This window comes from Aspergillus caelatus (assembly GCF_009193585.1).
Source record: "Aspergillus caelatus strain CBS 763.97 unplaced genomic scaffold BDV27scaffold_21, whole genome shotgun sequence".
Classification (NCBI taxonomy): domain Eukaryota; kingdom Fungi; phylum Ascomycota; class Eurotiomycetes; order Eurotiales; family Aspergillaceae; genus Aspergillus; species Aspergillus caelatus.
The window spans coordinates 204,533-217,400 of NW_022475284.1; the positions used below are offsets into that span (position 1 = coordinate 204,533).

At 52.4% G+C, this 12,868-nt stretch overlaps 3 protein-coding genes across 3 annotated transcripts; 1 reads left to right on the forward strand and 2 right to left on the reverse strand.

Moving 5' to 3' along the window:
* Nucleotides 1–842: 842 nt before the first annotated feature.
* On the forward strand, nucleotides 843–6,261 carry BDV27DRAFT_153943 (putative Rho guanyl nucleotide exchange factor; the record flags this gene model as incomplete). Its single annotated transcript, XM_032071883.1, has 3 exons — nucleotides 843–5,141; nucleotides 5,211–5,480; nucleotides 5,533–6,261. 3 exons carry the CDS (start codon nucleotides 843–845, stop codon nucleotides 6,259–6,261), a joined length of 5,298 nt encoding a protein of 1,765 aa, XP_031931645.1.
* A 387-nt stretch (nucleotides 6,262–6,648) lies between these two features.
* On the reverse strand, nucleotides 6,649–10,667 carry BDV27DRAFT_40320 (GTPase-activating protein). Its single transcript, XM_032076550.1, has 3 exons — nucleotides 9,750–10,667; nucleotides 9,338–9,689; nucleotides 6,649–9,289 (listed from the first exon to the last, which is right to left on the reverse strand). Exons 1-3 carry the CDS (start codon nucleotides 10,561–10,563, stop codon nucleotides 7,033–7,035), a joined length of 3,423 nt encoding a protein of 1,140 aa, XP_031931646.1. The 5' UTR covers nucleotides 10,564–10,667; the 3' UTR covers nucleotides 6,649–7,032.
* Nucleotides 10,668–11,366: 699 nt separating this feature from the next.
* BDV27DRAFT_40340 (uncharacterized protein) lies at nucleotides 11,367–12,822 on the reverse strand. The gene is made up of 2 exons (XM_032076551.1): nucleotides 12,396–12,822; nucleotides 11,367–12,308 (listed from the first exon to the last, which is right to left on the reverse strand). Exons 1-2 carry the CDS (start codon nucleotides 12,633–12,635, stop codon nucleotides 11,454–11,456), a joined length of 1,095 nt encoding a protein of 364 aa, XP_031931647.1. The 5' UTR covers nucleotides 12,636–12,822; the 3' UTR covers nucleotides 11,367–11,453.
* Nucleotides 12,823–12,868: the final 46 nt, after the last annotated feature.

Sequence of the window (12,868 nt, forward strand, 5' to 3'; positions counted from 1 at the left end):
TCTCATCGTATTCGGAATATTTAACTGCGAAAAGACACATAATATACCAGTACGTAGTGGGCATCTCCACTCGGTGGGTTCATTTGAAGCCAAGGAAAACGAGCAACGCAGATACAGGCTAGAAGGCACTGTAAATATCATCCTTGGGAGCCGGATGGAAAGATTACCTTACAGTACCAGTACGGTCAGACTTGGTTGATGCCCAAACAAGACAATTTTGGAACAGCTGTTCTGTACATACAATAATCTTGGATCAGGTGTTCTCTCTCTCTCTCTTTCTTCTATTTACTCATCTTCCTACTCTCTCTTCCCTCACTTCTCTTCTTTTGTTCACGACAATCTTTCTGTGTCTTTCTCTCTCTGTGTGTATGAATCCTTTCGCTTATATATGCACATCCAGAGTTACCCATATGTTCTAATTTCGTTTTCTCCAGAGAAATGTGGGGATGGGTCAGGCTCGGAACCATCTGAGTGGATGAAATGGGTCTTGAGCCTCAGCCTTTCGTTCCGTCCATCACAATAATCAGGCTGACGAGTCTGACAACAAACAACCACACCACCGACACTCCTCTTCTCTTCTTCTTCCCATTTTGAACCCCTATTGTTTGTTTTTCTTTTCCCTTCTACCCCCTGATCGACTGCACCGGTTGACCCCTACTTGTCCGCTCGTTTCAGCCTGTCCTCGTCGCTGCCTTGGCAATTTCCCCACTGCGCCCCCCCTCCGGGGTCTTAGTCCCTGACACCAGCAGAGCCTCTGTCGCTACGAACTCCCCCTCCTCCTTACGCCTCTCGTTTTCCCCTATTCAGGTTCCCTTTCGGTCCCGTCTCGTGCGGATCACACGATGGCTCACTATCAGAATGGCCAGCCACCATATGGTCAGTCTGGTAATTCCGCACAGCCTTCCCGCTACGACCTGTATACCTCCGCCTCCTCTAACTCGCAGAATAATCCGACACTCCGGAGGATGCCGAGTTACAGCATAGGGGACGATGCGGGTCTCTTTGCGCCGTCTCATTCTCATAACCCACGGCCGACAGATGCAAGCGCTCGTTACTCGGAGTGGGGTGCTGGGGACTCCCAAGGGGGTTACAGCAATGACCGACAGGAGTACGCAGACCACCCCAGATATGCGCACCTCCCCTCCGCAACCTCATCTCAAATTCCTCGTAGTCGCGCTTCCTCGCAGTCCAGTTATCAGTACCAGTATACCTCATCCATTGCCTCGCCGACCCAGACGGCGTACAACCCCCAGCAATACGCCGTCCCTTCGACGCCGTCGCAATTAAATTACAACCCCTTGGCATACTCTAGTGCAAGCAGCAGCTCGGCCCTAGGTCATCAACCGTACAATCCAGCCGCTTACCAAACCACCAGCGTCGCTGGCTACAGCTCGGCCGGTGTGCAGCGACACCCGAGTATCGGCTACGCGCAAGCACCTCCGACACCGCTCTCCTATGCACCGCCGGTTCCCTCACTACCGCCGCCACCGCCCCCGCGAGGTCCAGATCATCCGTATGGAAGTCGTTTGTCACCGCAGTATAGCAGCAGTACTTCTCCCGGGACACCGTACGGGTTGGCTCCAACGACCTCATCCTACAACCTTGCCTCCCCGTCAACCCCCGGCGCAACCTATGTGTCATCGTTCGCCGGCATGGGTTCGGCGCAGTCTCGCCCCTACTCTAGTGGATCCTATGGACCGTCCTCTCCTCGCCGATCCGAGTCCGCCACCGCCGCATCCAATGAAGACCAGCCCCCGGAGCCCCCCGCCCATGCGTCGTCAGGCGAAGATCCTTACGGGAAACGACTCAGCTTGACTCGTCCCGGCTCTGGGCGATCTCTGCCAACCCCGCCGATCTACCCCCCTCAGCCTCAAATGTCACCGCAGAGAACAGATACCTTGACTCGACATCCCCAGTCGCGCCCGCTGCCTGGTCCACCTGTCGACGCAGAGGACGGTTCTGCCCCATTAACGAACGGAGGGAGTGTGCATGGCAGATCGGATGGGAGAGCCGGCTATGATGACCTGTTGAGAGAAGTCGAGGCGGCGGTGTTAGACGCTGGGGACCGAAGTAGTCTACGGTCGTTGCGTTTGGAGGCGCAGAATTCCAACCACGGAGGGGATGGACTGCGTCTCTCTCCGGATGAGAAGCATACGCACACCAATGGGAACATGGCAACTGGGACGGGGCAGTATGTCAATTATGATGCCTATAGCGACGACAGCGATGCCGAAGCGGCCGCAGGTCTCGCGATGTTGCAGATGGCCGACGAGGAAGACAGGATGCGGGCTGAGCGTCTGCAGGAGCGCGAACGACGCGAGACAAATGCGTCCATCATTAGTGCATATGCCAGTCAACAACAGCCAGAAGCAAGTGATGAGGTAGCGCGGTACGGTGGAAACCTCCGGGGACAGAACCAGTACGAGGAGCAGGACGTATCTGCCGACGAATACGCTGATGCAGTCGACCATGGCCGACTGCCGCCCACATCCGGCTCGAGGAGCTCGAACATGTCCGCGGAGGATCGTGGGGAATACTCGGACGAGTACGAGTATCCTCCTATCTCCCAAGACGCTGATTATCCCTTCGAACTTGTGCCGTCCTATGCACGCGTTGATGCCGGCGGCACAGGTGGACTGTCCGAGCCGAGTGCCTATACACGGCGGATGAGCTTCGATTATGGGGACGAGGGAACATTATCACCAGTGCGTCGTTCCCATCAATCAGGTAGCGACGATTCAGACAGGGGAGAAGAGCCCGGAGACCTCTTTTTTCACCCCGGCATGCGACCCCTACCGCCAGCGCCGGTGGAACCCGCGAACAGAGCTGATTTGATCCCGCATTTGATGCCGGCGGGGACGTACCGGCATCAGGAGCAGGGAGATTGGCAGAGTGCTACTCAGTATACACCCTCTTACTACCCTGTTTCTGCTGACTCGTACGGGCCGACCGTGCCTAGCCCCTCATCTCAAGTCCCACGGTCGACCTCTTTATCGAGTCACCCGATTGGACCTCGTACTGACCCCCCTATCAGATCCAAGACCGATGCAGACCGGGCCAAGTACAAGCAACAGCACGACCTGCACCGCCAGTCGGGGTCACCGAAGGTGGCGTCTCCCCAGGCTGCTGCAGCGATGACCCTGGATCTGCCCACGATTCCCGCCGGGCGCCGCAAGAAGTTCAATCCCACCAAACTGTCCACGGAGCAGTTCCGTCGTTGTACGGAACCGTGGGCGCTGAGTGCCATTCTCGAATGGATTCGAGAGCTGAGCGAGGAAGAGACTGATCTCAAGGAGCACACGATAGTCGACGCCATTGTCGCCTTGTTTACTCATAAGGTGCCGACGATGAACATTGCGGACGCAGAAACATTAGCCGCCCGTGTCGTGCAGAACATGTTGGCGGAGGAGGCCTTGATCAAAGAGGAGGAATGGGTTAAGTTCGGCAATGGGTCTTTGTCGGGTGTTTTATTCCAGATCACCGGCACAGGATGCTATTCATCTCGGTTGCACGAGCAGGAAACAGAGGTCTTTGGACGCTGCTACTCTCATCATTGTATGCGAACGTTGAAGAAAGTGAACCTGCGGACCCAAGTGATGGAGCAACAGAAGAAGGCCGAGGATTGGGTGACCTTCTACAAGGTGCCGAAGGAGCTGTGGGAGTCGTATCCGAAGAAAGAGATTGATCGCCAGAATAATCTCCACGAGATCGTGACCACCGAGGACTCCTTTATTGGGCAATTGGATGTTCTGCGCGAATTGTACCGGGATCAGCTAGCGGGTATGCAGCCAAGCATCATTCCTCCAAAACGCGCAAACAAGTTCTTGAAAGACGTTTTTGGAAAAGTCGATTTGGTGAAGAGAGTTAATGAGGATCACCTCTTGGCCCAGCTGAAGTATCGCCAGAAAGAACAAGGTCCTTTCATCGCTGGGTTCAGTGATATCTTCCGCGAATGGATCCGGAAAGCAAAAGCGGTCTACATTGACTATGCGGCAACGTTTCCTCATGCCAACTATCTTGTTAGGAGTGAAGCAGAGAGGAACATCCAATTCCGGCAATTCCTTGAGCAGGCCCAGAATCACAAGTTATCAAACCGTCTGAGTTGGGACACCTACCTTAAAGCCCCTATCACCCGAATTCAGCGATATACTTTGTTGCTCGCTACGGTGCATAAGAACATGCTTAAGGATAGCGAGGAAAAGGCAAATCTGGCGCAAGCGATTGAGGAGATTAAGCTGGTAGCCTTGGAATGCGACAACAAAGTGGGTGAAACATCTAAGAAGGTTAGTCTTATGGAACTGTCCGCCAAGCTACAGCTCCGCCCAGAGATGAAGAGAGAAGTCGAACTGAATCTGGAGCATCTGGGGCGTGAAATTGTCCACCAAGGGATACTGCAGCGGCCAGGAGTCCGGACTCGTTTCTTACAGGAGACCCATGCCATCCTCTTTGACCATTATCTGGTGCTGGCCAAGCCGGTTCCCAAGTACAAGGTTTTCGATGTGTCGAAACTGCCTATTCCCATGGATCTCTTAGTCCTTGAAAGCACCAATGAAGACCCTGTCGTCAAATCCTCAGTTAGAGGCGTCGCGACTGTAACTCAGCCTCAGGCCGTGGCCACCCGCGCTGTAGATGGCAATGGCGCCAACGCTGCTGGCGCAGCGGCGGGCAAAACAATCGTTCCCACCACAGTCCTTGAGAATTCCACAGATAACAAAATTCTTTACCCTTTTAAGATCAAACATCTGGGGAAGAACGGGACGTACACACTCTATGCCTCTTCCTCTCAGTCCCGACAGGATTGGTGCGAGAAGATCATTGAGGCGAAAACAAAACATGCTGCAGCTCTCTTTGCGCAGAATGCGGAGCCTTTCAGACTCCGCGTTCTTGCAGATACTGCCTTCGCGTCTTCAGACTATTCCCCGCCCCCAAAGAGCGTTATCATCGAAGGCACACCTCTGGATCGTGCGATTAAAGACGTTGAGCATCGATTTGCCGACCTTAAGAGACCGGCACCCGTCTGTCGGGCAAGCGTTCACTCTGCCACTGTCTTTCAACAACCTCCTGGTCGTATGATGTGTGCAATTGGGACTGATAACGGGGTATATATCTCTGAATATAATGATCCTCGTGGTTGGGTTCGGGTATGTATCTATCTCTACTCGGTGAATGTCTCTAGTCGGCCGATCGTGATATGACTAACGTTATTCTAGGCTATTCAAATTCCCCGGGTGACCCAGATTGCCGTCTTTGAAGAATTCAATGTATTCCTACTAATTGCCGACAAGTCCTTGATTGCTTACCATTTGGACGTTGTGTGCCCACCAAGTGGCGTCTCTACCCCAACTACGAGCGACTCGGCTCGCCGAGCACCGCAGAAAATATCAGGGAGTCGTGAAGTGGGCTTCTTCGCTGCAGGACACATGAAGGATCGCACATTGGTGATGTATAAAAAGCGAGATGGACTGTCCTCGACTTTTAAGGTTTGTTCATATTGCCCTACCTCCACAAATCTGCGGGACTAATTCGGTGTAGATTATGGAGCCAGTCCTGCAGAAGTCATCAACGAGCAAGAGTCGTTTCTTCTCCCGTCGTTCGCAAACTGAATTCTTCCGCGAATACGACGAGTTCTACATCCCGGCAGAAAGCTACAGCATCAATATGTTCCATTCATCCCTGGCAATTTCCACGCAGCGCGGCATTGAGATTCTTACAATTGATAAGAAACAGACTTGGTCTGTTCCTGATTTCCGCTCAGAGGCTCCAGAAGCGCAAGCCCAGCTCACCAGTATCGCCGCCCGTATTGCCAATCTACGCCCACTGGGTATGTTCCGTCTCAGTGATAGTGAGTTCTTGGTTGTGTACGCTGAGTGCGCGGTTTACGTGAATAAACATGGAGACGTGTCACGTAGTGTGGTCATGGAGTTTGTCGGACATGCCCATACGGCCTGTCTCTATGGCAAGTTCCTGATACTATTCAACGAAGACTTCGTCGAGGTGCGCAATGCAATGAATGGTCGATTGCGTCAGGTCATCCCGGGACATGGTGTCGTTTGTCTTGATGATGGCAGCAGCATGCCCGGGTCCGGAGCAAATAGTATTCCCACCACAACAGGCGGCACGGTGAACCTGTCCAGCGGATTGTCCAACGGCGTTGCCCTGGCAAACAATGGCCGTACAGTCAAGATCTGCATGCAGCATCCGGAGTACGAACGGAACCAGATTATTCTCGAATTAATTGAGAACGAAGGACAGAAGGACTAGACGGGTTGAGTCTTACTGAACCATTGCTTCTCTTTCGTCCTAACAAGGGTGTACTCCACAACGTAACTTATGACGAAAATGTACCGTCCTATTCTATCTTTGCATGATCTCTTCCCCATTGTCATTCTAACCTTCCCTCACATCATACCTTCTTCCACCGAAAATTCATCAACTTGGTGGCGATACAAGCCTCCGTTTGCATATTTATTATTTGTTCTATCACCCATACTTTTTTATTCTTGATCTATACCCCCTTTTTGTCTGCTTCATCTTTCACTGTTCGTTGCCAATGTTTTATAGATCCGGAGAACAGTACCTTGTACATACACAAATTTCACGCCATCTGTCACTTCAGACGCACATTTATATCCTTGCCATCATTGCCATCTTGCGTAGTATTTAGGGATATCTAGTTGTATTGAGTTGCTATATGCTGATCTAAACATGTCAGTCCTCATGCATAAACTGATAGCGTAAACCGATAAAATCAGAGACCACAAAACACAAAGTAAACAGAACAGCACTCCACAATCCAACGCCACATAGTCATCAGATTCAAGCTAACGCTGAGGATCAATAGTACATAGATACATCGGCCATACTTCCCGAAGGGAAGAACGAAGTATCTAATTGAGAGACACACCCGACAACGGCAAGAACAAACAGCAGCTGAAAAATAAGATCAGAGAGAAAGTAATGTGTAGGACAAACACTCATATCACAACCAACAGAGACAGAGACACCGACACATCCCAAACCCAGCCTTAGGCCTCATGACTCAAATTCAACCTTGCTAATGATGTTACCATCATTATGGGAATGAGACGAGCCTTGTACCTGTTGTCTGCTGCTGCTTCCTTCGGCCGCGCTGTGTTGAGGTTCGTCCTTGTCGTCCAGAAGGGATGCATCTTCCTTTTTGTGTATGCTGACCACTTCGGCGCCTTCCAGAAGGTCCCGGTCTGTGTCGCGGACGCTGCGCCGTTCTGGGTCTGCGCCGTAAGCGCCGGCGCCCCAGCTGGAGATGCCGCCGACGATGGCTGGTGGGGCCAAAGTGCCACTGCGAGGATCGTAGTCCTCCTCGTCTTCCTCTTCGTCGTCCTCCTGGGGTCGGCTGAGAGCGTTGCGTTCCAGTTCGCGCTGTGCTTCGTCCATCCGCTTCTTGACCTCGGCGGCCATTCGGATGCCATCTGAAACGATATTGTCCAGGACACCACGCAGGCCCTTGCCTGGTGGGACGATGCCACCGGATGCACCTGCAACAGTGGCACCTGCAGCAGCGCTGGCGTGGGGTTTCGGCGTGTTGATGTTAGAGAAGGTAGTAAGGTTGGATGAGAGAGACGTGAGTTTTGCTGCGGGAAGTGATTGGTCAGAAAGGCGGAATGACTGAGGGAAGAACGTATCAAAAAACTGCTCCAGTAGCTCGTCGGCCAATATAACCATGCGAAATGTGGGAAGGGTGATGTGTAGAGGATTGTTCGGGTCGAGGGCTGGATTTGCAGCCTCCGATGCGCCTCGGTTGTGTTGTGTATCACTGTTTTGCTTCTTCGAAACGGATGGCTCAGGTTTCGCTTCATCACCAATATCGATGAGGTCTTCTTCATCGTCGTCGTCGCCAATGGCAAATGCGTCAAGCTTTTCGGTTGCTTCTTCTGTATCTGTGTCCTTTCGTTCTTGCGTAGGCTTGCCCTCAGGCTTGCTGGGATCGGCGTACTCAAAGCAGCGGCGGATGAACGAGCTGACACTCCCCAAGAACCTCTCATCAGTACTCAGCTTATCCTGCTCGAAGCGGTCGCGTTCGCCAGCCTCCTCCAGAGGTTCACTCGGGGTAATTGCGCCGTCAAAGCCTCGTCGAGAGAGGAAAAGAAGAGCTTCTGACATTCTTAGAATTCCCTCTCGATCAACAGTGCCATTCCCATTATCATCATACAGGTCGAAAAAGTAGTTGATATTGTTCATGATGTCACGCGGTCCTTTGAGGCGTGCAAGTCCATTGACCACATTTTGTAAGCTGAGCCCCTCAGATGGCTCCGTGGACCACTTCCGGAAGAGTCGCTGCATGAATTCATGGTCCGCTGGTTCTGATTTGTTGTTCCATGCCAAAGACCTCCCAAACCCTCTGAAGCTACCGGCATTTTGTTCAACATTCGACTCCTTGCGTGAAGACCCCGGGGTGTCTCCTACGGCCCACTTTGCAGTAGCCGCGAGAAAGTCGCGGAAAGCATCATAATCCATGTGAGTGGGACTAGGGCCGAGACCAACACGGCCAACTTCGCGATCCACTGGAGGCCCCAGTATGGAAGTGCGTTCAACTCTCTTCCTTTGTTGTCGCTTTTTCTCTTCATCCAAAAGTCTCTGCCGCTGCTGGTGCTCATAAAGAACCTCGTAGAATCGGTCATAGATCACGCCCAAATCATCCATGCTGAGTTTCTTGCTGTCAGGTCCCAAGTTCCGAATAGACGTGCGTTTGGCGAAACTCTCGATATTCTCCAAAACGGCGTCCTTGTGCTTTTCACGCTGCTCCGTAATCGTCTGGTGGGTGATTCCTGAAAACTCCTTGAAAGCGACAACCATCAGTTCCTGGAACCGGGTAATGGCTCTCAATTTGGGGTTCTCGGATCTAGGGTGGGCCGATTCGTCCAGACGAGAGAAGTATGACTTGAGGACAGATATGAAAGACCCATCATCCTGTATGTCCAAAAGCTCCTCGCCATTGATACGAAGGATGGCTAAACCAACTTGAAAGAGGACCTTCGGTCCTTCTAGGAAAAACACATCCAACACCCGAAAAGCAAAAACTAAAGGCATGGAGTTGATATAGAGAGAAAGGAACCATGGGAGTGACACAACAGAAAGTTGGACATCGGATTTAGTGAGATGCTCCCAAAGGACCGGCATGGTCTTCTCGACGAGGGACTCAAACACCTTCTGATCGAGTAATGTTCCATACATGGTCGTTGAGTAGTAACCTGGCAATAGACGGTCGCACAAAACGGACAGGAGGAAAAAGGCTTGCGCCTCAGACATATAACTAATGGAGTTAGCGATGGCTTAAGGTGATAACGACGAGGTGGTATACATTAAAAGAGCTGCGACGACGATATTCATAGCCTGACAGTATCCAATCTCCGCGTTGGTCCAACTGTAGGCTGTCAAAACTCTACGAAGTCGTCCGATGCCTTCTTCACTTTGAAACCCAGCATATTCAGGCAAACTCCGGTTCAGATCTTTCTCAATCTCATCGATGGCCAAGGATTCTCTCCCGGAGAATTTCGAAAGCGTCTCGGTATATAGGTTTGGTGACCTGAGGCGGAGGTACAGAGATCCGGACGACAACTCCCAAATTTCACCACGGAGACGGTTCGGAAGCCCAACCCGAATCAGCTTATGATAGGTGGGTTGCCGAATAAGAGTTGCGTTGCGGCCATTTTCTACAGGAGGTTTTAATATACGATCTGCATGGGGGCGAAGCCGAGCCTAGGATATCATACCTCTGAAATATTCCCCCCATAATCTCATTTTACTTCTGTCCCGGAGCTTGCGCGCATCTCCGGGATAGCGAAAGATCATCCCTAGGCCGGCATCTGGCGGCTGGCGCATCTCTGCATTATCACCGTCCTGGGCCTTGGACTTGGCACCAGACAGCAAATACTCCGAGTAACAATCATTTACGACTACCCGCAAATTCTCGATTTCTTTCATGCTTTCCCGCAATCCCTTCTTCAACCCATCGCAGAATCGTTCACAGGCCTGCCTGCTCCCGACCAGCTGAATCGTAAATCGTTGGGGGATAAAGTTGGGGCTCTGCTGCTTCCCCAGCGCACCGTTCCACGTTGTAAGAGCGAGCGAAAACACATGGCTCAGGCTATTCAAGCGTTCCACTCGCCGGATGCAACAAAGGGGGAGGGTAAAACCATTACCGAAGGGACCAGTCCCATTCGTTTGACCGGCCCAATGGGTGGAAGCGTTGTGGGTTGCAGAAGGCACAAAGCTGGTAGGTTGAGTAGTAAAGCAGATAAACCGTTCGCTCAAATGAAGTCGGCCGGCATAGCGATTCCCGGCACGGTCAAGGTTGCGAGGTTGATCTCCGGAGGATGTGGAAGAGGAGGTGTGTGGGACAGGAAGGATCAGTTCGGCAGTTATCTCTTGTAGGGGATTTTGAGAATCCGGAAGTCGAAACTGCTGGCGAAACAGGGAAGCTTTCGAAGGGTTGCGATCGGTCGAAGTGAGCGTGGGGAGAGTGAAGTTGGCCGGGTCTATCAATGACTGGGCTTTTTGAACGAAAGACGACGTCCACTGCATCATGGTGTCGGATCAGACTCGCAGAACCTCCCGACACCGAGTAATCCGAGACGTCTCTCAGCTGCCTGAGCGGAGGAGGTTGTAAGGCTGAAGCTAAGGCCGGGCGGAAAGCGGCAGATGGTGCAGCTCACGACGGCGATCAAGCTCGGGGCAGTCAGTAGTTATATAAGCACGCCCTTGGATGGAAGTGTGAGAAATGGTAGGTCAATGCTCATCGTAAAGACAGGCGCAACATCCTCCCGAGGGGCTTACGCGCCGCAGTAAACTTGGAGCCGGAGATGTTTAGACTGATTGCTAGAAGCGGAAGAGGGGAATCATGGAACCTTACGCCCGGCGGCCTTCCTGTCAAGGCATCCGTCACTGACCCTCACGTGATGCCCTGCAGGTGAAACAGCCAAGAGCGGCCGGCGTCACGTTCTATTGAGCTGGCGTCATTAATTCTCTTGTACTATATCCTATCTTATCAGGCGGATGACGACGGGTCTGCTGTGGTTACGTTCCCTAGCAATACATTTGGGGTGTTCATTCCACCAGTCGGGTACCAATACAATTTCGATTCCTAAACTCATAGAAAATCGAACTACACAACAGCCCCCGGGTATTGTTAAAATGCGCAGGCGACGCATGTTCCCGGAAGAGCAGAGTATACAAAATAGTAATAACAAAAGGACGGATGAAGGAGATAGTAGACCAAGTAGAAAAAAGGGTGATGGTAAATGAAAGATAGTAGGCTTGAAGTCAATCTTCCCTAAAAGTCGCTGCCAACCAATAACAAATGCCTAGATCCTATTCCTGTTTTGGCAGAGCTGAGATAGCTTCCCGCCGATCCTTTGTCCTTCCCAGAAGAAACATTCTGTCTATCTCAACGCCCAAAAAAGTAACTAAAAAGTCGTTCAGTTCTTGTGGTCCGCTGCTGTCTCGGCTGGGCCTTCCTCGTCACTGTAAGCAGGGGGAAGGTCATCGGTAGCCTCGGTCATCAAGCCCTGCTTCTCAGAAGTAGTGCCTTGCTCAAGAGACTCCTCGCGGTCAGAACGGCGATAGCGCTGCCACAAGAACACTACCACCTGGCCAACCAACATACCCACAGCACTGGCAGCCAATCCTGCCAGAACGCCCAGCGCAGCCGGGATGACGATGAAGCGGGCAACGCGAGAGGCAGTGCGCTCCCAGTTACCGTGAGGGCCATGGTGCATATGGTGGTGGTGAGGGTGGCCGGGACGTCCCATGTGGCCTTCAGCCTGGGGCGGGAATGGCATACCACCGTGGTGGGGATGAGAAGGACGAGGACGGCCGCAGTGTGGCTTGGGGCCCATAACTCCGAGCATACGGGCTTTGGCGGCAGCGAACAGCGCACGAATCCGGTTGAACAAAAGTCTCTTCAGGCACATTGGCTTTCCGCGGCACTGTCTCCAAGAAACACGGTTGGGGGTGTTGTCCTCGATATCGGTCTTGACCATGTAAAGGTTACCCTCGGGGTCGTGGAGGAGGCTGATTGCTACGGTATTCAGCGGGACGGGGTGGCTGTCCAAGTCGAGGACAGTGAAGCGAACAGCGACCAAATCGACAGGTTCCTCTGGCGGAGAAGGCAGCGGCAACATCTCGACGGCATATCCCAGCGGGATAGGCTCCGACTCCTCATCATCCGATAGACGGCGCTGGACCGCGGTGATGACGGTTGGAGGAGGGGGAGGGAAGATCTGACGGCCGTTGGCCAGCAAGGTACCATCCTCAATCGAGAAGTTCAGCGACTGTAGTGTATCGTTAGTGGTTCTGTATGAGTTTGGTCGAGACTATCAAGTCCTACACTACGATGGGCGGGGGGGGGATCCACTTACCAAAGCGGTTTGGAAACCGTCAGTCCAGCTGACCTTGCCATTTTCGGTGACTTCTCTGAAAGGGCACTCAGTGCAAAGGAGATCGACATTCTGTTGCTGAGAAGCGTGAGATTCCAGGGGATGAAGACCGGCAAATTCGGGTTCAGAGGCGATGGCCTCTACTTCGACTTCCGGAACGACTAGGAAAGCGTTGGCGCCTAGAACGGCGGCGCTCCCGAGAAGGAACGAACGGAGATGCATAATGTTGGTGGAAGGAGTTAGAAGATGGACATGGGAGTTGGACAGAGATTAAGTATGATCAGTTGAATATGATCAGAAGCTAACTGAAGACAAAGGAGATGACGATGAATGATGATATGGGAGGGGAAAAGAAAGAAAGAAGGAAGTCCAGAGAGAGGTTAGAGGGAATGGAAATGGGGGAATAAAGGAAATGTGTATGCCTGAAGATTAAGGACAGGGCGGCTATGGATTGT

Coding starts and splice junctions, on each gene's coding strand:
- BDV27DRAFT_40320 (XM_032076550.1), bottom strand. CDS start 10,563: ATGATGCAGTGGACGTCGTCTTTCGTTCAAAAAGCCCAGTCATTGATA. Junction 9,690..9,749: donor ATGGGGGGAATATTTCAGAG/GTATGATATCCT, acceptor AACCTCCTGTAG/AAAATGGCCGCAACGCAACT. Junction 9,290..9,337: donor GTCGTCGCAGCTCTTTTAAT/GTATACCACCTC, acceptor TAACTCCATTAG/TTATATGTCTGAGGCGCAAG.
- BDV27DRAFT_40340 (XM_032076551.1), bottom strand. CDS start 12,635: ATGCATCTCCGTTCGTTCCTTCTCGGGAGCGCCGCCGTTCTAGGCGCC. Junction 12,309..12,395: donor ACGGTTTCCAAACCGCTTTG/GTAAGTGGATCC, acceptor GATACACTACAG/TCGCTGAACTTCTCGATTGA.